The sequence below is a fragment of the Salvelinus fontinalis genome, chromosome 1 (genome assembly GCF_029448725.1).
Source record: "Salvelinus fontinalis isolate EN_2023a chromosome 1, ASM2944872v1, whole genome shotgun sequence".
NCBI lineage: Eukaryota > Metazoa > Chordata > Actinopteri > Salmoniformes > Salmonidae > Salvelinus > Salvelinus fontinalis.
The window spans coordinates 58,086,145-58,109,714 of record NC_074665.1 but is presented as its reverse complement, the minus strand read 5'-3'; the positions used below and the strand labels follow the sequence as shown (position 1 = coordinate 58,109,714).

At 42.5% G+C, this 23,570-nt stretch overlaps 2 protein-coding genes and 1 long non-coding RNA gene across 3 annotated transcripts in view; 2 read left to right on the top strand and 1 right to left on the bottom strand.

Annotated features, from left to right (window-relative positions):
• The window catches only part of LOC129858385 (attractin-like protein 1), a 345,360-nt gene that overhangs the window by 76,126 nt on the left and 245,664 nt on the right, over positions 1-23,570 (top strand). The window contains exons 6-10 of the mRNA XM_055927569.1: positions 8,031-8,205; positions 8,520-8,607; positions 17,664-17,919; positions 20,350-20,533; positions 21,955-22,109. Of these exons, the coding sequence (XP_055783544.1) occupies positions 8,031-8,205; positions 8,520-8,607; positions 17,664-17,919; positions 20,350-20,533; positions 21,955-22,109 (858 nt within the window). The remainder of the gene's footprint in view (positions 1-8,030; positions 8,206-8,519; positions 8,608-17,663; positions 17,920-20,349; positions 20,534-21,954; positions 22,110-23,570) is intronic.
• Positions 1-23,570, bottom strand: part of LOC129858393 (uncharacterized) — a 168,300-nt gene that overhangs the window by 41,762 nt on the left and 102,968 nt on the right. The window lies entirely within an intron of this gene.
• On the top strand, positions 19-7,291 carry LOC129858402 (uncharacterized). Its single transcript, XR_008760021.1, has 4 exons — positions 19-784; positions 1,460-1,679; positions 1,880-2,003; positions 2,128-7,291. It is a non-coding gene; the product is annotated as an uncharacterized LOC129858402 (long non-coding RNA).

Sequence of the window (23,570 nt, the reverse complement as noted above, 5' to 3'; positions counted from 1 at the left end):
TTCTAATATTGTGTCAATGTTGTCACCATGGTGTGGTATCTTCATGGTGGTTTATAGGGTTCATTCATTCTTTCTTCAATGACAAAGGTAAGTTCTTTGTGTTCTTGTAGATTGAGTCACACGGCTATCTTCTGGCTGAAAAGAGAACTGTGAACATAGGCACACACCTGACACCTGGTGTGTTCAGCAGACACTGTATGACAGTCTTTGTTTATATGAAGAGAATGGGGTCATGTTGACACGTTTTAGGATCCACGTGAGCTGTTGGATAATGTCATACACTTTTTCGACAGTTTGACAGCTGGAGCCTTTTGATGTTGAGTATCCCATGCTCTAACAATCTAACCTTGAGGTGATGGTGGAAGACCATAGGTTTCTTCATTCTCTCTGAACTATAATTCATCCTCCTTATTCATACATGCTACACTAAATATAATACTTGCTATATATAGTCTACCACAGTATGAGTCATAATACCCAATAAACTTAGCGGTCAAACAGAAATTCATTCATTCATTTTATCCATCGTGGATTTTGGAAACACTTCAAATAAGAGTTGTGTTTCGTGTAGGCTTATCTTGGCGTGAAGTTTTGATAACCATGTAAATCTCTCTCGGACAAGGTGACTTTTATCAGTATATTCACCTCTATTTACCCCTCAAAAATGTAATGCTAATTAGCTGCTAATGTGGCTATCATACAGAATTACAAATGCCTGTCTCAAGCTTCACGTCACTCACCAGGGCCATGATGATCTGGACAAGACTGCCGAATCGAGGCAAAGGTAAGAATCTCTGGATTAACTATCTTATGTGAGCTACATTTTGTAATTAATAAATTGGCTAAAGTTGTTTAAATTGACAATTCTGTTAACTGTCTTGGGCAAGTTTGACATTGAAAATGCCCGTTATCTAGCTAGCTAAATCATGGTCAGCTAGTTAGCAACATTAGCCCGGCTAGATGGCTGCAGATTGTCTAGCCATTTTAAATGCATAAAAACGAGTTTAGCTTTCTTTAGCAAGACTGTTGGTTTATAAAAGCCATCTAGTTAACTAACTAGCTAACTTAGATGATGAAGCTAGGGCTAGGCGTTCTTGATGATAATGTGTGTTTGTGTCTATGGGTGAGGGGTGGGTAGCCTACTACCGAGGTGTATCCTAGCTATCTGTATTATTTAAGTCTGTCTTTTTGACAGGTTTCAGAGACGGACTGATTAGCATCCTCTCGAGTCAACAGTGTGCTTACTTTACTGCAGGAAAACATTGATATGTTAGCTGTTTCCCTCTGGACAGCAGATCATTAGTATAGCTAGTAGGCAAGGTTATGTAACTTTATTTAGTCCTACCTGCTATGGTGGGTTTTAAATTAATTGGTATTCACCCGTTTGTTTTTCAGGTAGAATTACTGTCATGTTATTGATGCCAAAGTGCAAACCTTATTTGCACCTTCTCTATTCCAGAACCAATGGGTGTGCCTGAGTCTTATCACCTCTCAACTAGGTTAGCTGTTTCAACCTGGAACAGTATTCCAGGTTTATATATAGCGCATGCTCCACTCTCAAGTTGAAGTTGAACTTGTTGACTGATGCCATGGCGGCTTCTGCTAAAAAGAAGGGAGCAGCTGCGAACCAGAAGACTGCATCCAGGGCAGCCCTGGTCCACACCTGCCCTGTTTGTCAGGTGAGTAGGATTGTTTTGTACTGTATGTGCCTTTTAGGTTCCTCTCCATGTGTAGACTATTGTACGGGCCTGTGTGAGACATTCTTTCATGTGTAGTAGTTTGTTGTATCGTATTGCTTAGTTTATCATTTGTGTCAACTTTGAATTCAATCTAAGCCACAGATTGTTAACTTCCTCCATTTTGTACTTGACCTTTATAGAGGCAGACCAGAAGACATTCAAGCAGCACTTTGAGAGCAAGCATTCCAAGTCTCCAATGGCCCCAGTACTGGTTGATGTGCAGGCCTATGTAACCACACACACTCAAATGGACCTACAGCTGGGGTAAGATAGTGTAAACCACCATGTTGTCAACTAAATGCTGTCCGCAATGCTTAAGTTGTATTGTCTATGGCTCAATTTGTGGAATTCTGTGATCACTCATTGTCTTTAATGTTGTGATTATCAGACACACGATGACCAGGATTTGAGTGCTGCAACTGAAACGGAATGACGTCAAGGGACACGCTGAGACCCTGAGTATGACAGGACATGGGGCAGATATTTGTGACAACGATTTAAAAGGGCTGCAGGCACACTAGCACCCCATTGGTATCTTTATTCCATGACCAATCTTCTCTCTAGCTACCCCTTATTCCACACTATGCCTTTTATGCCCCATGGTCCCTCAACTTTGGACACTTTGGAACTTTCCATCTTATCTCTATAAACGCAGCCTACCTTCACCCATTTTCCCTATGCTGCTTTCTTCACTTGTTGTTCGTCTGATTTGATAACATCTAGACTCAGTAACATGTTTAAAAGTTTTGTGGTGTACTGTTTTGCTACCATTTTCTCCTGTGTAGTGCTGTCCTCCTGCTTTTCTGGGGTTCAGACTGAATGCAGTGGTAAATGTGCTGCTCACAAATGACAGCAGCAACATGGACCTGTTCAATTGACAAGAAGGGTGTTGATATTGCTGTGTTTAAAGATGGCTTCCTTATTTTGAGTCTGTTAATGGTGTTTCTCCTTCTGCTGGAGTTGATCTAGTATTTTCTATAAAACCTACCTTAGGCATTACATTTGTCCATTTGTAACTCACCCATCACAATCACAATATGCTGCTTTATATTTTGTGCTGGTGTCAGCTAGAGATGACGTGCAGGAGTTTGCAGGGATTTGTAGTCTTGTATGATGTCGACTTTTATGCTAATTAGCTTTTTCGAATCTGAGAGTAAATAGAGCTGAATATATTGATGAAAGTCACCTTGTCCGAGAGAGATTTACATGGTTATCAAAACATCACTCCAGGGTACGTCTACACGAAACACAACCCTTATTTGAAGTGTTTCTCAAATCCACAATGGATAAAATGAATGGTGGAAAAACAACTGGAACCATTTCCATGTTTGACCGCTAAGTTTTATGGGTATTATGACGCATCCACTGTGGGGCTCAATTGTCTGTTCACCAAGAGGAGATATCTTTATATTCCATGTCTGCCATCTAGTGGTAATGGAGGTTTTGTTCTCACTCGAATACTGTATGATTTGGTGATGTATTCATACACATATTTACTCTACTTTGTTAATGTGTTTCATCTAACCTCATGACCAAAAACAGACATTGCTCTTAATGTCATAACCCTCTGAAGTCTTCAGTGGTGTTATGTGGACTGTGTCCATGTGCATCCCATAGGAAGTGCACCCCTATTGATAAAACTAACCTAAATGTATGGCTGTATTGGACATGTGAGGCATGCACTTCTATGTTTCCGTTCCACTCTCTGGATGATCTGGATGATTCCGACTGTGTATCTCTCTTAGTTGGGCAGGATATCAACCCTGATAAACATGGTCTTTAACCCATTAGATATTAATGAAGCCAAAAATAAATAGAATGATTGGGTTGATCCTGACAAAAATGCCCTGAAGATTACCAGAAGTAAGTCTATGACTTGTGGTTACTATAATGTTAAGCAATTTAACAACCTGTAAAGAGGACACGTGATTCTGACATTAGTAGTTTGTTTCATTGATATCCTTGTGTCAACCTTGGATTTGATTAATATTGAAGATAAATGTGTATATTAGGTGATTACAACATTAATGTATTTAAAAGTGAGAACCACTCACTGCATCTGATTTCAGCCATCTGTATCCCCTCATCTATGATCCCACAAGAGTGACCAGTTCATTTTCATTTTTATTGATCATATTTTTACAAATTATTTGAATAATGTGGCTAATACAGGTATACTTTATACTGACATTTCTGACCACTTTCCAATTTTACACTTCTCTTTGGCAGCTGGACATGAACAGACGGGAATGATTAATGACGTTAAATGTAAAATATTTAACAAAAGTAATTGTGAGCGTTTTAAGATGTTGATTGATGATATTTCATGTTTATAATCAGGCCGATGTAGAATCTGCTTACCTGACTTTTCTCACATCTTTCAACTCTGTATTTCACCACTGCTTTCCCTTAGTTAAACCATGTAAGATAGCAGCAGAGGGGTTCTGGAAACCTTGGTTTACAACCAGTCTAAAAAAAATACTCAGTAAAAAAAACAAGTTGTATAAAAAGTTTCTCCTGAATTCTGCAAATTACAAAAAATATAAGAACAAATTTCCTCACCTACTTCGGATGTCCCCCAAAATATATTTTACTAACAAATTCCAAGAATCCTTAAATAATATAAAGTCATCTTGGAAAATCATCAATCAACTGTTGAATAAGAAAAATGCATCTACAGCTATCCCATCTTAATTTATTGTTGGAAATAAGATCTATAGTGATCCTGATGTTACTTCATGTGAAGTGAATAACATTTTGTGAATGTGGGTTCATCTCTGTCAAAGAAATTGAAAAAACTGATGAAAATTCCTTGGATTACATTAAGGGACATATCCCTTCTCTGCTTCAGTTTGATCCTCCTGATGTAATGGAGGTAATTGGTAACTTAAAGATATCAGCAGCAGGTCATGACGAGATTGGTGCCTCTGGTGAAATCAGTGTCTTCCTTGATTACTGAACCTCAAAAGTATATCTTCACCAAATCTGGTATTGTTCCTAAAGATGAGAAAATTGCCAAAGTTATCTCCCGCTATAAATCTGAAGATTCAATAACTTTTACAAATTATCGCCCAATATCTGGACTACCATGTTTTTTTAAATCCTAGAAAAATTGGTATATAAGAGAATGTTCAAATATTTAATTCAACACTGTATTGAGCACCAATATGGTTTTTGTAAAAACTACTCCACAGATATGGCCCTTTTGCAACTTGTGGATAAAATCTGTACAGCCCATAACAACAATGGATACGCTCTTGACATTTAGATCTATCCAAATGGTTTGACACGGTTGATCATGAAATATGACTTTCTAAATTGCATTATTACGTTTTTCATGAGTACCCAGTACCTGTCAAAAGTTTGGAAACACCTACTCATTCAAGGGTTTTTCTTTATTTTTACTATTTTCTACATTGTAGAATAATAGTGAAGACATCAACACTATGAAATAACACATGGAATCATGTAGTAACCAAAAAAGTGTTAAACAAATAAAAAAATATTTTATATTTGAGATTCTTCAAAGTAGCCACCCTTTATCTTGATGACAGCTTTGCACACTCGTGGCATTCTCTCTGCCTTCTCCCATATCCACAGATATCCTCTCTGGAGATCGTAGAACCTTCCAGAAGAACAACCATCTCTGCAGCACTCTACCAATCAGGCCTTTATGGTAGAGTGGCCAAACGAAAGCCAGTCCGCTTAAAGTTTGCCAAAAGGCACCTAAAGGACTCACAGACCATGAGAAACAAGATTCTCTGGTCTGATTGAACTCTTTGGCTTGAATGCCAAACATCACGTCTGGAGGAAACCTGGCACCATCCCTACGGTGAAACATCGTGGTGGCAGCATCATGCTGTGGGGATGTTTTTCAGCGGCAGGGATTGGGAGACTAGTCAGGATAGAGGGAAAGATGAACGGAGCAAAGTACATAGAGATCCTTGATGAAAACCTGCTCCAGAGCGCTCAGGACCTCAGACTGGGGGTGAAGGTTCACCTTCAAACAGGACAACAACATTAAGTACACAGCCAAGACAACACAGGAGTGGCTTCGGGACAAGTCTCTGAATGTCCTTGAGGTGCCCAGCCAGAGCCCGGACCCAATCAAACATCTCTGGAGATACCTGAAAATAGCTGTGCAGCAACTCTCCCCATTCAACCCCACAGAGCTTTCGAGGATCTACAGAGAAGAATGGAAGAAACTCCCCAAATACAGGTGTGCCAAGCTTATAGCGTCATATCCAAGAAGACTGGGCTGTAATTGCTGCCAAAGGTGCTTCAACAAAGTACTGAGTAAAGGGTCTAAATACTTATGTAAATGTGATATTTCAGTTTTAATTTTTTATACATTAGCAAAAATGTATAGCGACCTGTTTTTGCTTTGGCATTATTGGGTATTGTGTGTAGATATTTAATGCATTTAAGAATAAGGCTGTAACGTAACAAAATGTGGAAAAAGTCAAGGGGTCTGAATATTTTCCGAATGCTTTGTAGTTATGTTAATGATAGAGCACAATTTGTTCATACAAACGGCTGTGCATCTTACAAACGGCTGTGCATCTGTGGCGTACCACAGGGTTTGATAATTGGACCTTTGATATTCCTGATCTACTGTATATCAATGACCTAGCTACTGTGTCTTCTACCGTACCTCCCATTGTCTTTGCTGACAATACCAATTTGATTTTTCACACCATATTTCTATTCACCAATTAATGAAGCCAACTCAGTCATGAACACCTTTTCTGAATGGTTCCAGGTAAACAAATTATCTTTAAATGTAAAAAAATCTACCTTTTTTGCATTCACTCATGAGAATAAGATATTTTTAAATATTGTATAAAAAAAAAAGAGCCAGAATCTCAATTGGTGGGAATAAAATTTAACAATTCACATCCACTAGATTCCTCTGTTCTAGTTGACGAAAAGTTATCCTTGAAAGATCCTATTCAATTTGTCTGCAGCAAAGTGATGCTGTTGTTATCATCAGAAAGATTAGCGGTTTGGTTCATCAGGCTTGCTTCCTAACTCTATACTATAGCTTAATTTACCGATATCTCATTTACTGTAGTATTGCCTGGGCCAGTACATATGCCTCCTTCCTACACAAATTACTCATCATACAAAAGACTAGCCACCTCTCTAATTACCTGGCTCCATCTGCACCTTTTGTTGAAGAAAGTCAATATCTTGTCTATTTGTAATGTTAATGTATGCCAATTATGCACTTTCATCTACTTTCATGTACATATACTCATACTTCCCAGCCAGTTTACCTAAACCCTTCAATTGATTTTTCCAGGTTAATTCTGAAATCCATCTATTTGACACAAGACACTGCGATAACCTTCAGCCTCCCCACTGGCGCACCTCACATAGTCAATTCTCTAACAGATACAGAGGTACCATACTCTGGGATTCTTACCTTGCCAAAACCTCATCATCCCTCAATAACTTCAAGCGAAGACTGGGGGTCAGCCTGGTGAACCAAACTACCCAATAATCCCCTACCATGTATCCTATCTCTCTCTTTCTCACACACTCAATCAATCAAAACATGGTATACTGAGTATATAATATACAATTATAATTAATATGCTTTGTTTAACTGATTGAACAAACTTTTGTACATTTACTTGTGGTATGGTTCATCAGGCTTAAAACCTCACCTGCACACTTTTTTTTATTTGTATGGTCTGTACTGTTTTGTCTTTCACTTATTTGCTTTGGTGCAAATAATTATAACATACAACATAATACTTCATCCTTACAGTAGAACCATCCAAGCACCTCTCAATGAGACAGAGCTGGTGCCACTTCTATTTTATGAGTTGCTGGTCATTGATTATATCACACTAATGAGGTTTTCTCCACTGATGTATTGGGTTAGACAGCGTGCTGGCCCATAGACCTGATCACAACCACCCATTCCACTGTCTGTCCCCCACTCTAATAGAGGCCAACAGAGGCCAATATCATCGGGTCCTTCTCATAATTGGGTTTGATGAATCAGTCCCTCCCTCCTGATTAAAACCCCTAATGGTTCTGCCACCAGTTGGCCTCTGGGTGGTGGGGTCCTGTTATCATGTGAGCTCTTCACCATCATGGCCGACCCCCCTCATGACATAGGCTGTGTTATCAGGCCCTTCACCAGCAGATGGTGCTGTGGTACCACTTTGGTTGTCAGCTGTATTGAAGTGTTTTTGATGAGTCTTTTGCTACAAACACACCTCATGTATTTGTAGGTATTTGTCATGTGTTTGAGTCATGTGTTGTCGTCCTCTCCAGGCCCAGACTGTGCTCTGTCAGTACCATCCACAGAGTCTTATTGGGTGATGCCTAATGTCAAGCCCTTCGGACAGTCTCTGGGCAGGGCCTCCCATAAGACTGTGGTCCACCGGAAACTCATGTGGGTCGTTGGAGGATACACCTTCAACTACAGCTCCTTCCACATGGTGCTCAAGTAAGGCACTGACTGAAGAGAGGCCTGGAACATCTCTGTCTGTCTGTCTGTCTGTCTGTCTGTCTGTCTGTCTGTCTGTCTGTCTGTCTGTGTGCCTTTCTCTTCATCTCTCTCTGTGTCTATTCACCTCCTATATATTTGTCTCTCTCCTTCCTGTCTTTTGCTCCAAACTCTGTCTCTCTCTCCTCTCGACTACTTCATCTCTCTTTGTCTCCCTTTACATGTAATATCTCTGTATCACTAACTTCTCCCTCCACTCTCTCTATCTATTTGTTGAATGTTCCCACGCCTGACTCTTTTTTTCCTCTCTGCAGTTATAATATGGAGAGCAGCACTTGGGATGTGGTGCCAATCAATAGTGGTCCTCTGCAGAGATATGGCCATTCTCTGGCTCTCTACCAGGTAAAGCAGCTAATGGTCACAGCCCACTATCAGGGTGGATGTGTTCCTTCAATCTAGTTTTCTGTCATCAACTGGTACCATACATCTATATACCTTAGGGTTCTCTCTCTGACTCTTTATGTTTCTCTGGGGTTTTCTCTCTCCTTCACACATAAACTGTGTACATTTTGTATAGGGTTCTCTCTCTCTCTCTCTCTCTCTCTCTGTGTTGGGTGAGGGAGCTAAGAGGATTGCCTCCCTGGGTCTGAGTAGAGATAACATTGCAGTAAGATTTATGTGGGGACCTCGGGGTTTGTCAGAGAGCAGAAGGGCTGCAGGCTTTGCTTCGGCTAACTGACACTTTGTCTCACTAGGGGAAACAAGCATGAGCACGTTTAAAAGGCCTGCTCTGCCTCTTCTCCTCTTGAAACTATAGGAGTCTGTCTGAATGACCCTCCCTGGTAAATAGAAAGGCTGCCTCTGCCTCTTCTCCTCTTGAAACTATAGGAGTCTGTCTGAATGACCCTCCCTGGTAAATAGAAAGGCTGCCTCTGCCTCTTCTCCTCTTGAAACTATAGGAGTCTGTCTGAATGACCCTCCCTGGTAAATAGAAAGGCTGCCTCTGCCTCTTCTCCTCTTGAAACTATAGGAGTCTGTCTGAATGACCCTCCCTGGTAAATAGAAAGGCTGCCTCTGCCTCTTCTCCTCTTGAAACTATAGGAGTCTGTCTGAATGACCCTCCCTGGTAAATAGAAAGGCTGCCTCTGCCTCTTCTCCTCTTGAAACTATAGGAGTCTGTCTGAATGACCCTCCCTGGTAAATAGAAAGGCTGCCTCTGCCTCTTCTCCTCTTGAAACTATAGGAGTCTGTCTGAATGACCCTCCCTGGTAAATAGAAAGGCTGCCTCTGCCTCTTCTCCTCTTGAAACTATAGGAGTCTGTCTGAATGACCCTCCCTGGTAAATAGAAAGGCTGCCTCTGCCTCTTCTCCTCTTGAAACTATAGGAGTCTGTCTGAATGACCCTCCCTGGTAAATAGAAAGGCTGCCTCTGCCTCTTCTCCTCATGAAACTATAGGAGTCTGTCTGAATGACCCTCCCTGGTAAATAGAAAGGCCTAATCTGCCTCTTCTCCTCTTGAAACTATAGGAGTCTGTCTGAATGACCCTCCCTGGTAAATAGAAAGGCTGCCTCTGCCTCTTCTCCTCTTGAAACTATAGGAGTCTGTCTGAATGACCCTCCCTGGTAAATAGAAAGGCTGCCTCTGCCTCTTCTCCTCTTGAAACTATAGGAGTCTGTCTGAATGACCCTCCCTGGTAAATAGAAAGGCTGCCTCTGCCTCTTCTCCTCTTGAAACTATAGGAGTCTGTCTGAATGACCCTCCCTGGTAAATAGAAAGGCTGCCTCTGCCTCTTCTCTTGAAACTATAGGAGTCTGTCTGAATGACCCTCCCTGGTAAATAGAAAGGCTGCCTCTGCCTCTTCTCCTCTTGAAACTATAGGAGTCTGTCTGAATGACCGTCCCTGGTAAATAGAAAGGCCTGCTCTGCCTCTTCTCCTCTTGAAACTATAGGAGTCTGTCTGAATGACCCTCCCTGGTAAATAGAAAGGCTGCCTCTGCCTCTTCTCCTCTTGAAACTATAGGAGTCTGTCTGAATGACCGTCCCTGGTAAATAGAAAGGCTGCCTCTGCCTCTTCTCCTCTTGAAACTATAGGAGTCTGTCTGAATGACCCTCCCTGGTAAATAGAAAGGCAGCCTCTGCCTCTTCTCCTCTATAGAAACTATAGGAGTCTGTCTGAATGACCCTCCCTGGTAAATAGAAAGGCTGCCTCTGCCTCTTCTCCTCTTGAAACTATAGGAGTCTGTCTGAATGACCCTCCCTGGTAAATAGAAAGGCCTAATCTGCCTCTTCTCCTCTTGAAACTATAGGAGTCTGTCTGAATGACCCTCCCTGGTAAATAGAAAGGCTGCCTCTGCCTCTTCTCCTCTTGAAACTATAGGAGTCTGTCTGAATGACCCTCCCTGGTAAATAGAAAGGCTGCCTCTGCCTCTTCTCCTCTTGAAACTATAGGAGTCTGTCTGAATGACCCTCCCTGGTAAATAGAAAGGCTGCCTCTGCCTCTTCTCCTCTTGAAACTATAGGAGTCTGTCTGAATGACCCTCCCTGGTAAATAGAAAGGCTGCCTCTGCCTCTTCTCCTCTATAGAAACTATAGGAGTCTGTCTGAATGACCCTCCCTGGTAAATAGAAAGGCTGCCTCTGCCTCTTCTCCTCTTGAAACTATAGGAGTCTGTCTGAATGACCGTCCCTGGTAAATAGAAAGGCTGCCTCTGCCTCTTCTCCTCTTGAAACTATAGGAGTCTGTCTGAATGACCGTCCCTGGTAAATAGAAAGGTTGCCTCTGCCTCTTCTCCTCTTGAAACTATAGGAGTCTGTCTGAATGACCCTCCCTGGTAAATAGAAAGGCTGCCTCTGCCTCTTCTCCTCTTGAAACTATAGGAGTCTGTCTGAATGACCCTCCCTGGTAAATAGAAAGGCTGCCTCTGCCTCTTCTCCTCTTGAAACTATAGGAGTCTGTCTGAATGACCCTCCCTGGTAAATAGAAAGGCTGCCTCTGCCTCTTCTCCTCTTGAAACTATAGGAGTCTGTCTGAATGACCCTCCCTGGTAAATAGAAAGGCTGCCTCTGCCTCTTCTCCTCTTGAAACTATAGGAGTCTGTCTGAATGACCCTCCCTGGTAAATAGAAAGGCTGCCTCTGCCTCTTCTCCTCTATAGAAACTATAGGAGTCTGTCTGAATGACCCTCCCTGGTAAATAGAAAGGCTGCCTCTGCCTCTTCTCCTCTTGAAACTATAGGAGTCTGTCTGAATGACCGTCCCTGGTAAATAGAAAGGCTGCCTCTGCCTCTTCTCCTCTTGAAACTATAGGAGTCTGTCTGAATGACCGTCCCTGGTAAATAGAAAGGTTGCCTCTGCCTCTTCTCCTCTTGAAACTATAGGAGTCTGTCTGAATGACCCTCCCTGGTAAATAGAAAGGCTGCCTCTGCCTCTTCTCCTCTTGAAACTATAGGAGTCTGTCTGAATGACCCTCCCTGGTAAATAGAAAGGCTGCCTCTGCCTCTTCTCCTCTTGAAACTATAGGAGTCTGTCTGAATGACCCTCCCTGGTAAATAGAAAGGCTGCCTCTGCCTCTTCTCCTCTTGAAACTATAGGAGTCTGTCTGAATGACCCTCCCTGGTAAATAGAAAGGCCTGCTCTGCCTCTTCTCCTCTTGAAACTATAGGAGTCTGTCTGAATGACCCTCCCTGGTAAATAGAAAGGCTGCCTCTGCCTCTTCTCCTCTTGAAACTATAGGAGTCTGTCTGAATGACCGTCCCTGGTAAATAGAAAGGCTGCCTCTGCCTCTTCTCCTCTTGAAACTATAGGAGTCTGTCTGAATGACCGTCCCTGGTAAATAGAAAGGTTGCCTCTGCCTCTTCTCCTCTTGAAACTATAGGAGTCTGTCTGAATGACCCTCCCTGGTAAATAGAAAGGCAGCCTCTGCATCTTTTCCTCTATAGAAACTATAGGAGTCTGTCTGAATGACCCTCCCTGGTAAATTGAAAGGCTGCCTCTGCCTCTTCTCCTCTTGAAACTATAGGAGTCTGTCTGAATGACCCTCCCTGGTAAATAGAAAGGCCTAATCTGCCTCTTCTCCTCTTGAAACTATAGGAGTCTGTCTGAATGACCCTCCCTGGTAAATAGAAAGGCTGCCTCTGCCTCTTCTCCTCTTGAAACTATAGGAGTCTGTCTGAATGACCCTCCCTGGTAAATAGAAAGGCTGCCTCTGGCATGTATGTGTGACATTAAACTCTTCCTTTACTACTAAACTTGATTTTATATTTGATGTCTTACTATGATTGCTGACTTAAGGCGATTCAGCTTTGCTTACGTGAGTTGATTGGAAGTAGTATTTACAGTTCAAAGGTTATGGCTAGAAAGGCTGATAAGTTTATTTTGGAACGACATTACTTGCAGTTTAGAATGCTTTAAAATGGTACCTCCAAGGAAGACCTCACAAATTGTTTTGTCGTTAAAAAAAACTGCACATGCTAAAGGTTCCACATACTAACATACTTCCACTTACTGGTTTTAGAACTAGCCTAAGCTGCAGTCTGTGTTTGGGACAGAGGTTGATATTTTTAGAGTAAAACAGCCATGAGTTCAGACAGAGGAAGATGCGAAGCGAGAGAGATAACTGGGCCCAAAATATGTCTTCTCCAGCAAGTGGCATTCTTTCATTTTTTTCCGCTTACCAAGCGTGGAATTTTTGTATGGAGGTCAATGAGAAGACATGTTATGGCTTATTTGATTGAATAGAAGTTACGTACTGATTATGTTGTTACGAGTGTGCTGATATAAGTAGGAATGGACTAAATATATGTGTGTGTTCACCCATCTACACACAATGCCCCATCATGGAAAAGTGAGAACATGTTTTTAGACATTTTTGAAAATGTATTGGGAAAAAACAATATAAATATCTCATTGACATAAGTATCCCTGAGTGAATCATTTGTTGAATCACCTTTGGTTGCGATTACAGCTGTGAGTCTTTCCACACCTGGATTGTGCAACATTTACCCATTATTCTTTAAAAGCAACTCCAGTAAAGATTTGGCCTTTTGTTTTTAGTTATTAACCTGCTGAAACGTGAATTAATCTCCCAGTGTCTGGTGGAAAGCATACTTTTTATTCTGTCACTCTGTCAATTAGGTTAGTATTGTGGAGTAACTACAATGTTGTTGATCCATCCTGTTTTCTCCTCTCACAGCCATTAAACTCTGTAATTGTTTTAAAGTCACCATTGGCCTCATGGTGAAATCCCTGAGCGCTTTCCTTCCTCTCCAGCAACTGAGTTAGGAAGGACGTCTGTATCTTTGTAGTGACTGGGTGTATTGATACACCATCCAAAGTCTAATGAATAACTTCACCATGCTCAAAGGGATATTCATTGTCTGTTTTTTGTTGTTGTTTTTTTACTAATCTACCAATGTGCCCTTCTTTGCAAGGCATTGGAAAGCCTACCTGGTCTTTGTGGTTGAATCTGTGTTTGAAATTTACTGCTCGACTGAGGTACCTTACAGATAATTGTACACTCAGAGACCAGTTTATTAGGTACAACAACCCGTTCACAAAGTTGGATCGCTCCTATAGACAGTAAGTCACATGGCCGTGACTTGTTATATAAAGCAGGCAGATGGGCATCGAGGATTTCAGTTACTGTTCGATTGAACATTAGAATAGGCTAAATGAGTGGCACCTGAGCGTGGTATGACTAGGGCTATCGCGGTGACCGTATTATCGCCACACCGGCAGTCACGAGTCATGACCGCAGTCAAATTCTCTGTGACCATTGGTCACGGTAATCCTATCCAAAACTGTGCAAATGAATGGCGCTGATGGGTAGACTACCAAACTTGCTAACGGCCCCCGCTAATGGCCTGGTACTCAGTTCTCTCTGGTATTAGAATAATATGAATGATGAGGACAAATGGTGATGGGAGTTAGAGCTCCCATTCCAAAAGGTACACAGGAAAGCCCCGTACCCAATATGCATGAATTCATTTTTAAAACCCCTTTTGAAAGTACCTAAAGAACAATCGGTCGGATCCCCGTGAGGGAAGAGCTGAAAAGCCAATTGATTTTGCTACTTTATTGAATTGGAGCCAGAAAGAGAGAGTGAGAGAGAGAGGCACAGAGGGAGCATCTGTAGGTTATTAGGGTTTGGAGGCATAGCGGTGTCGGTGTGTACCTGTTGGCTTTATTTACAAATACATAAATAATAGATACTATTCTGATAGTGTAGGCTATATTACATTGATTTATAAGACTTTTTTAAATGTAGATGTGCCGAAGCCGCACATCATCAGCTTATATAGAAGTCCGGAGATGATAAACATGTTGATGTTAATTAACGGTCAATTACCATGAGACCGGCAGTCATTTGCGTGACAATTACCGTCTGACAAAATGTCATGACTGCCTCACCGTAGGTATGATTGTTGGTGCCAGGCACGCCGTATCCAGTAGCTCAGAAACGGCTGCCTCACAAATGATCGAAATAACAGGCTACTTTGACACTGACAAACTAAGAATCTGAGATCAATTTAAACGACCTTGTCCTGAATCCATCAATAGCCTTGGCCCAGGTGTGTGGAGACACACATATTATAGTCCTAGAAAAGCTTTCCGGGTTCACTGACTCACCCAACGGTGCGCAGCTCACTCACCAGCGATGGCCAATGCGCTCGTGCCAAAAGCTTCTCTCTCTTGTTTTACTTTGTAAAACAATGCTGTTCGCTCAATAGGCCTATTTGGAAGTTGATAATTTAGTAGTCTACAGACAGATTAGTCTTCCTGTTTTCCCGCAAATGTATTTGAAATATTGTACTGTAATGAACAAATATTGTACTGTAATGAACAAATATTGTACTGTAATGAACAAATATTGTACTGTAATGAACAAATATTGTACTGTAATGAACAAATATTGTACAATCCAGGTTTGCAAATCTCTTACCCAAAATCACCGTCAAAGTATTGACTCTGTTGTGAATACTATTTCTGGATTTGTGCAAACATTTCTAAAAGCATATTTTCACTTTGTCATTATTGGTTATTGTGTGTAGATGATTGAGAAAGAACATATATTTGATCCATTTTGAATTCAGGCTGTAACACAACATTTGGAATATGTAAAGGGGTATGACTACTTCTTGAAAGCTAGCTTCTTGAAAGCTATGTGTGTGAGTGTGTGCATGCATGTGTGGACAGTCGTGGCTGTGTGCCCACTTTTTCAACATACCCCTATCTTTCACATGTTCCATTTATGTGCTTGCTTTGAACACACTTAGCCCATCAAGTGTTCCTTTACTAGTCACAATGGTGTACCTGCACCACTGGTGTCTCCAGGTGTCAATTCAACAAAAACAGAAAACTTTCCGGGAAACGGAGGAAACGTCTCTATATTAGACATTATGGCAGTAGAGCCATATTTAGTTGTACATGTCTAACTCCCTCCTCCGTTATATCCCCTCTCCACTCTATTCATTTCCTCTGTGGGTGTGAAGAGCCCTGTTTGACTGCTGTTCTTCAGCCACCGGCTCCACATACGGAAAGGAGCTATCCACAATTAGCATATAAATGGACACCTACATTAAAGAAATCTTAAATGTAATCCTTATGCTGAGCTAGTGCAGCACAGAAATCAAGCCATCAAACCTGGAGTCTAGAGACAGGAACATGAGAAAATAGACTTTCAGAGTCAGGGAGAAGAGCATGTGTGGGAGTGACCATGCATGTTGTTGTTTATACATACATACACACACACCACACAAACGCGCACACACACACACACCCCTACTCTCTCCCCTCCATACACACCATCCCCCTCACGTCTATAATTCAAGTGTCCTCCATCTACCCTGAAATATGTAATTCTTTTCTATCTCCCCTCTAAGGATTGAGAGATTACCGTAAGCATCTGTCGCTGCTAGGAATATAGGCCGTCGCTCTTGCCCATTATCGATTTTATAATACCGACCGAAGCAATAGCTGGTCATTACGCGTGCATTCAGATCATATCGTTTATATAACATCCCCTGCTTGGCATTCACATTTTGTATTCACAAATAAAAAATGTCACCTTCAATAAAAGTCCCCACTGTCGGAAATCGAGCCTCCGAGGGAGGCGTGGTAGAAACAGAAGCGTGGGGGTTGCTGCTCAGCTCGTGATGCAGTGGTTAAACCCCCCTCATACTAAGTGTGTGTTTGGTGCACTCCTCTTCCTCCCCCCCTGCTTCTACTACAGGACTCAGACCATGCGTGTGTGAGAGAATACTCTCTCCTGGACAGAGGCATGTAAAATGAATGGTATTAGTCTCTGTCAACAGGCTGTGGGAATGCGACGACTAACGAGGAACTTTGTTCCGGTACGCTGATTCTTCGGCACTGATCATTTGGACAAATCACGATTTCGCAGGTGCTCGCATATTTCGAGTTTCGGAAGGGGAGGGGACGTTTGGCTCATAGACTAGCCTGAAACTTGCATAGTATCTTTCTCCTCACATCTCTCCCCAGAACTTACTTAAGCATTTTACGCAATTATGCAAGATTTTAGTTCTGGGTTTCCGAGAGTAGTGAAACGTGATTCAGGTGGGTGCTGCAGTGCGTGCTGAGGTCATTTAGAAGTAAGAAAGATGCAGATTTCCTTGACAGAAAATACATTGAGGCGCTTAAGGCTGTTGGTTCCCTGGTGGGATGTGTTTGTGGCCATGGATACGGTATAATTGGTCCCGTGCTGTGTAGCAACACAGTGTGTCACCTGTGCTAGGATGTTCCCTTCTTTGTTTCTGTAAGGGTGGAGCTCCTCTAGGTTGACTGTACCGTACACTATGTTGCTTTATGTTTAGGAAATAGAGAGTTGCAGTAGAGTAGTAGTCTGTAAAAACAGGATGCCATAGCATGTATGACTGTATTGCTATCTTAGATCACTGCAATGGCTGTAGTAGGTTTTTAGTAGCATATACTCTAAAAGGCTTTATGCAACTATCAGGTTAAGGTAGTTGATTGTTACCTGTAGTATCAGGTGATTCAGTGGTTGACTGCAGTGGAAGGCTATAGCAGCAGTCTTTCTTATTGATTGTTGGTGTTCACGGTGCAACGTAGCTATACCGCGTGTGTGTGTGTGTGTTGGGGTGGGGGGGGGTATTTGGGGTCCAGAGCTGATACACACTATGGAGAAGCTCAAGGTCCTGCAGCTCAATTACTTACACACACACACACACACACACACACACACACACACACACACACACACACACACACACACACACACACACACACACACACACACACACACACACACACTGCCTCGCCTTCTTCACATACTGAACACAAGCATGCACAGAGCAGACATATTGTCGAGGGCAGTCGGTGATAGAAACCCCTTTAATCTAGTCTGTCTTTACAAATATAAACACAATCTCTAACACATATTCTCTGTCATCTCATGTCTCTGATGTTTGCCCCCCTCCTCAGGACGACATCTACATGTATGGGGGGAAGCTGGAGGCCGGTTCAGGCAACGTGACAGATGAGCTGTGGGTATTTAACATCCCTAGTCGAACTTGGTCCCTGAGGACCCCGAGCAGTCTGGTCCAGGGACAGCCCTACGCCGTGGAGGGACACTCCGCCCACCTGACTGAGCTGACCAATGGGGACCTGGTGATGGTGGTCATCTTCGGCTACTCACCCGTCTACAGCTACATCAGCAAAGTGCAGGAGTACAACATCAGTAGGTCCAAGAATGGAGAGATGGATGTATGGATGGATGAATCAAATGAACGAGTGAATGAAGTCTGTCCAGCCACATACCGTCTCCCTCCATCTATCCATCTATCCATCCATTGATCTCTCTTGTCTGTCTTCTTAACCAATTGATTTGTCTCAGTCTGACGTTAATCAATCAGTCCACTAGCCCACTGCTGAGTCCACCCTCCATTAGCCTGCTATATATCTGAGCCAAGAGAATCCGAGAATTGGGTTGTTAAGTGGGGTTAACAGCCATGGTGAATAATCCCCATGAATGATTTCAGATTTACATCCCACATGTACCCGATGGCAGATTTCGGAGCGTTCCAAAATAGGCAAGGAGACAGCAACATCCTCAGATGACCTCAACAACGTTGTATTCATTTCATGGTGCTCAACGATTAATACATTGTTGTTGGGGTCATCTTTGGGTTTTGCTGTCACTCATCTATTTATGGAAGGCTCAGGATCTTTAATGTTTACCCAGATAACTCTCTTTTCCCATTAAAAAAACTTTTGTAGCACCATTACCTGCATATTACTCTGTGGCAGTCTTATTCTTATGATGGTAAGTACACTTACTGTCTATATACAGACACGTATACACCCACAGTATCTTTAACTTTATCTTTTTTTGTAAGGTTTAATTAGATATTTTATTAAAATACATTACATACACATACAAAGGACAACATCATACAAACATCAACTACATCACACCTGCCCAGACCCACTAGCACACACCCCCATCTCCAGCGTGCGCATCACTTTCCTCCACAACGGAACCATTTTGTTTCTCTCCGTAGCCCATGCACTTTCAATATTTAAATAATAAATCATTTGATTTTTGTTCCATTGTGCTAATGATGGCGGATGATTGATTTCCAAGTTTTTATTATACGTTTTTTCAAGACTATTGATAAGTAGAGAATCGTCTAACCAATCGGGTGTCTCACTACACCCCCGTATGCCATGTCTCCAAATACTTAGACAGACGGATTAAACGTATGTTGACATTGTAACTACTTCTGACAACCAACTTTCTAGCTCCGCCCACAACTTCCGGACTTTATAGCATTCCCAGAAAGCATGGATTATTGAGTCATTATTAGTTTTACACTTTTAAGACATGACTCTGCTGTTGTGCTGTAGAATTTGTGAATGTTGTCTCTTGAATAATAAATTATATACATTAGCTTATAGTGGATTAAGCTTACATTTCCGTTAACTGTAATTTTGTTAGTTATGCTCAAACTTTCCCTCCATCGTGTGCCAGCATCAGTTATTTTTAAGTCTTAGTTAGTTTATATTAGTTTATATTATTTTGTAAGAGATTGTCAGTTGGATATGCCCTCTGCAAGGTTTTGTATTTCTTCCCTATCATATTTTCTGACTCAAATAAGGTTATCCTCTTGACTGCATTAGAGTCAAGGTCCATTGACCAGAGCTAGTGACCACTGTGGAACGCCTAGGTTTTCATACCAGCAGATGGCGCTAAGCTACAGTGTTTTGAGGAGTAACAATCAGGTGAATGCCTGAAATTACAAAGCATTTCAGCCTATAGGAGACTCAAAGGCTGGATTGGGCTCACTGCAGCCCCATCTAGTCACATTAAAGCCTGTGGAGAGAGTTTAAGAGGGAGGGAGGGGACATCCAATAGCACACAAAAAACACCTGATGGCTCTCTGGTCATTAAGAGGAGGTGGCACCTAGGCAAGACCGTCTAGGAGAAGACGATAATTAATGTGCCTGAGTTCTACTGGAAACTCACGTTATTACCTCCCTCTCTCCCTGCCCCTCATCTCTCTCCCCTCACCTCTCCCTCCCTCATATATCTCTCCCCTATCCCTCCCTCTCCATCTCAAACTAGTCCCCCCCTCTCTCAAACAGTTTTTTTCCTATAATTAGTTTTATTTAGAGCACTATGGATATTGTGATATTTCATCAAATTTAGAGAGTTGAGTGTCACCATTTAGAAAATTGAGTCTACCTTTTAGGCGACTTACTATGAGTGAAAGGAAGAAGGAAATAGTTTGTAAAAAAGAGCTCACCTGACAAACTGTCAGTAAACTGTTTGACCTCCCCCCATGATCTACTTTTCACTTTCTCTATTTCCCTTCACTTGTGGGAGTTGGGAGGTCTGCTTCTCGGTGTATCACATGCTCCGTGGCCTCCCCCTCTCTCCAACTCTCCCTCCATCTGTCACAAGGGGACTTGAAGTACATGGTGGAGCAGCCTGCTGGCTTGGTCTGGCTCCCAGAGTCAGCCTTTTACACACACTCTCATTTGACACACCCAGGCACGCACACTCACGAGCATGGACGCTTATTATACCGTATGTCTCAAAGCTGATCCAATCATGTTTGCCCACTCACACTAAGATGCACTTCTCTTCTTCCTCTCTGTCACACAGGGACAAACTCCTGGCAGGTCCCTGAGACCAACGGGGCCATCGTCCAGGGTGGCTATGGCCACAGCAGTGTGTATGACAGCTCCGGCAGGTGTGTGTACATCCACGGGGGTTACAAGGCCCTGCCTGCCAACAAGTATGGCCTGGTGGACGAGCTGTATCGCTATGAGGTGCAGACCCGGACCTGGTGAGTGCTATTAGGTTAGCAGAAAGTGTCTGTCTGTCAGCCTGTCTGCCTGACTCTCTGTCTGTCTGGCTCTCTGTCTGTCTGTCTCTCTGTGTTTGTGCTTGTATCAGCAGCTGCATATTCACTTGAAAGTTCACAAGCTGTATCAATTTACAAGTCCTGACAAAAATGTGTGTAAAATAAGCCTATTTTCCCAAGTGCCCCAGTAGCAAAATGCATTTATTTGCTAAATGTCGAGTGTACAGACGTTTGGCATCTTACATTAGGTAGATGTTTAACACAGAGATGCTTGTCCTGCCTGTGTTCAGACACTGTCTAGACGCTCAGTGCTGGACAGCTGAAAGGCAGATTTGTCAAAGCACACTAATGCAATAGTCAGCATTGTGTTGCGAGGAGGTACTCATTATGTCCACATACCTAGACACTCAGTGCCAAACACATGAGCATACAGTGCATACTGGAAAGATACAGAAGGATGAGCTAGAAAGATTCACAGTGAAGCAGAGATTGTAAACACAGTGTGATATGAAAGGAGGCCTCCGCTGAACCTTGACGGATGGATGGGCGACAGGGGAGGGTACACCCTTTCAATCCCCCCCCCCCCCCTCTCTCACTGTCTCTCTGTTTCCCATCATCCAGACTGTCACATATCCCTTGGGTTTGACAGTGACCAGTGTCTGTCTGCATGGCCGGTGTCTGTCTGTCTCTGTTGAGACAGAACTCCAGTTGAGGATGTCTGCCTTTCATGTCTGATGTCAGTTGTCTATTCACTGGTAACTTATTGAGGCAGTTGATGTGCCCTCTTGCCAAAGCTTGTTGACACATAGCACACAGTTTATTGCAATCGGTCCATTTATTTACAGTCGGTAGGTTGAATATACACTGAAGCTACTTTTCAAACCCTCTCAGAACTATGAAGTCTGTAAACCCCTACATACTCTATCTGTATCTATGGATAGTACAGTTGACGCTTAGGCAGACGGTGGGGACTGTGCACTTTGACCCTAGCAGAGGAGATGAGAGAGGATGAAATATTCCTGTAGAGTTTTGTGTGTGTGTGTGTGAGTGTGTGTGTCCATGGTGCCACATTATGGATGACGTCTGTCTGGGTATTTGACCTGGCCTATGGAGAGTGACCTTCAGACCAACTGTTCACTTGCATAAGCCACATGACCCAGACTGGCCCACACACTGCTGTAATCAACACCCAGGGATGGGCACACACACACGCACACACTCATGCATGCACACACATACATGCTCATAATTGACACATTAACACATTAGCATTGTGTGTGTGTGTGTGTGTGTGTGTGTGTGTGTGTGTGTGTGTGTGTGTGTGTGTGTGTGTGTGTGTGTGTGTGTGTGTGTGTGTGTGTGTGTGTGTGTGTGTGTGTGTGTGTGTGTGTGTGTGTTGACAGGATGATCCTGAGAGAGAGTGGTCTGGCACGGTACCTCCACACTGCAGTGCTGAGCAATGGGGCTCTGCTGGTGTTTGGAGGAAACACCCACAACGACACGTCCCTTAGTAATGGAGCCAAGTGCTTCTCGGCTGACTTCCTGGCCTACGACATAGGTAAGGACCAATCATATGCATTCAGACAAATCATAGGTAACAACCATCCCCTCCTCAACTGTTTTTGGTATGATGCAATCCTCATGTTTTGAACTGACTATATTTGACACCTTTGTGCTGAAAATATAAGTTACCGGTTTCAACCTCGTATGGTACAGGTATAAATGTTACATACTCAATACATATACATAGTTAAGTATAAAGAAACCCCAAACCCCTACCATACAATACCACACATTCCTCCATGCACACATCATACATGTGATCTTCATTGTCACCAGCATGCGCCCACCCACCCACTCCTATCAGAGTTGACCCCTGACCCCTAAAGCCACAGTTGTCATTTGTCATTTTCCACTGTTAGTCGCCTCCCAGGCCTGGACCCACACAGATCACACAGTGAGTGTAACCAAAGAAGAACTGTCAGGTGACATTCTGCAGCCTTAGAGAAAGTGTGTTCACTGACCTTTGACCTCAACAAACAACAGCATTAGCCTTAGGCTGTTATGAAAGTTAAGTGGAAGTGTAAAGCTAAAATACCTTTCCATAGGGGTGAATGCACAGCCCCAATTGCCTGAGATAGAAGATCACATTCTGTTGTAACAGTGACTGTAGACATCCTTTAAAAAGTGGAACTAGTTCTGAACCAAAAGCTAGTCATAACCACTCATGATTAGGGCTGTGGCGGTAATGCCATTTTGTCAGCCGGTTATTGTCATGCAAATGACTGCCGGTTTCACGGTAATTGATCTTTAATTAACATAAAACCGTTCAGCATCTCCAGGCCTCCACACATACAGCCACTGATGCACGCCTTTGGAACATCTACATTTATTTTAAAGTAAAACATTTTTTTAAATAAAATGCACAATAAATCCATTATTTATTTTAGACCGGTCTAAAGAAACATGATATGAATAAAATGTATTTCAGAAGAACCAAATGTGAGTCTGCCTACTATATGTTATTTGGCTACGCCTCATTCCATTAGCTAGTTCAATTAGCAGACAAGATATGCTTATGAGTCCCGTGCCATTATTTTATACTGTATGATTTTATTGTAAGAATAATATAATTGAACTTCGCTGAATAAAATAGAAAAAGGATATTTTTCTCATTCCCGAGTGAGTGCGCATATGAAGTGGCTATGTTGAATGTCAAAGTGGTCGTTTGAAACAGGTCATACACACTAGATTTAGAGTTATTTGGTCAATTTAGTTGTGAAACCTTAGAATGTTTTAGAAAGCAAAACTTAAATGGGCTGCATGATGCGACTAAAGCTAATGACTATTTGAAAAAGTCACACACAAAAAAAATGTTAAAGGTAGTAGCAGCATCGTCCAGGTTAATGGAGGGTTTGACCGGGGGCTTTATTTGACTCATCACGCTCTAGCGACTCCTTGTGGAGGACCGGGTGCATGCAGGCTGACTTTGGTTATCAGTTGAACAGTGTTTCCTCCG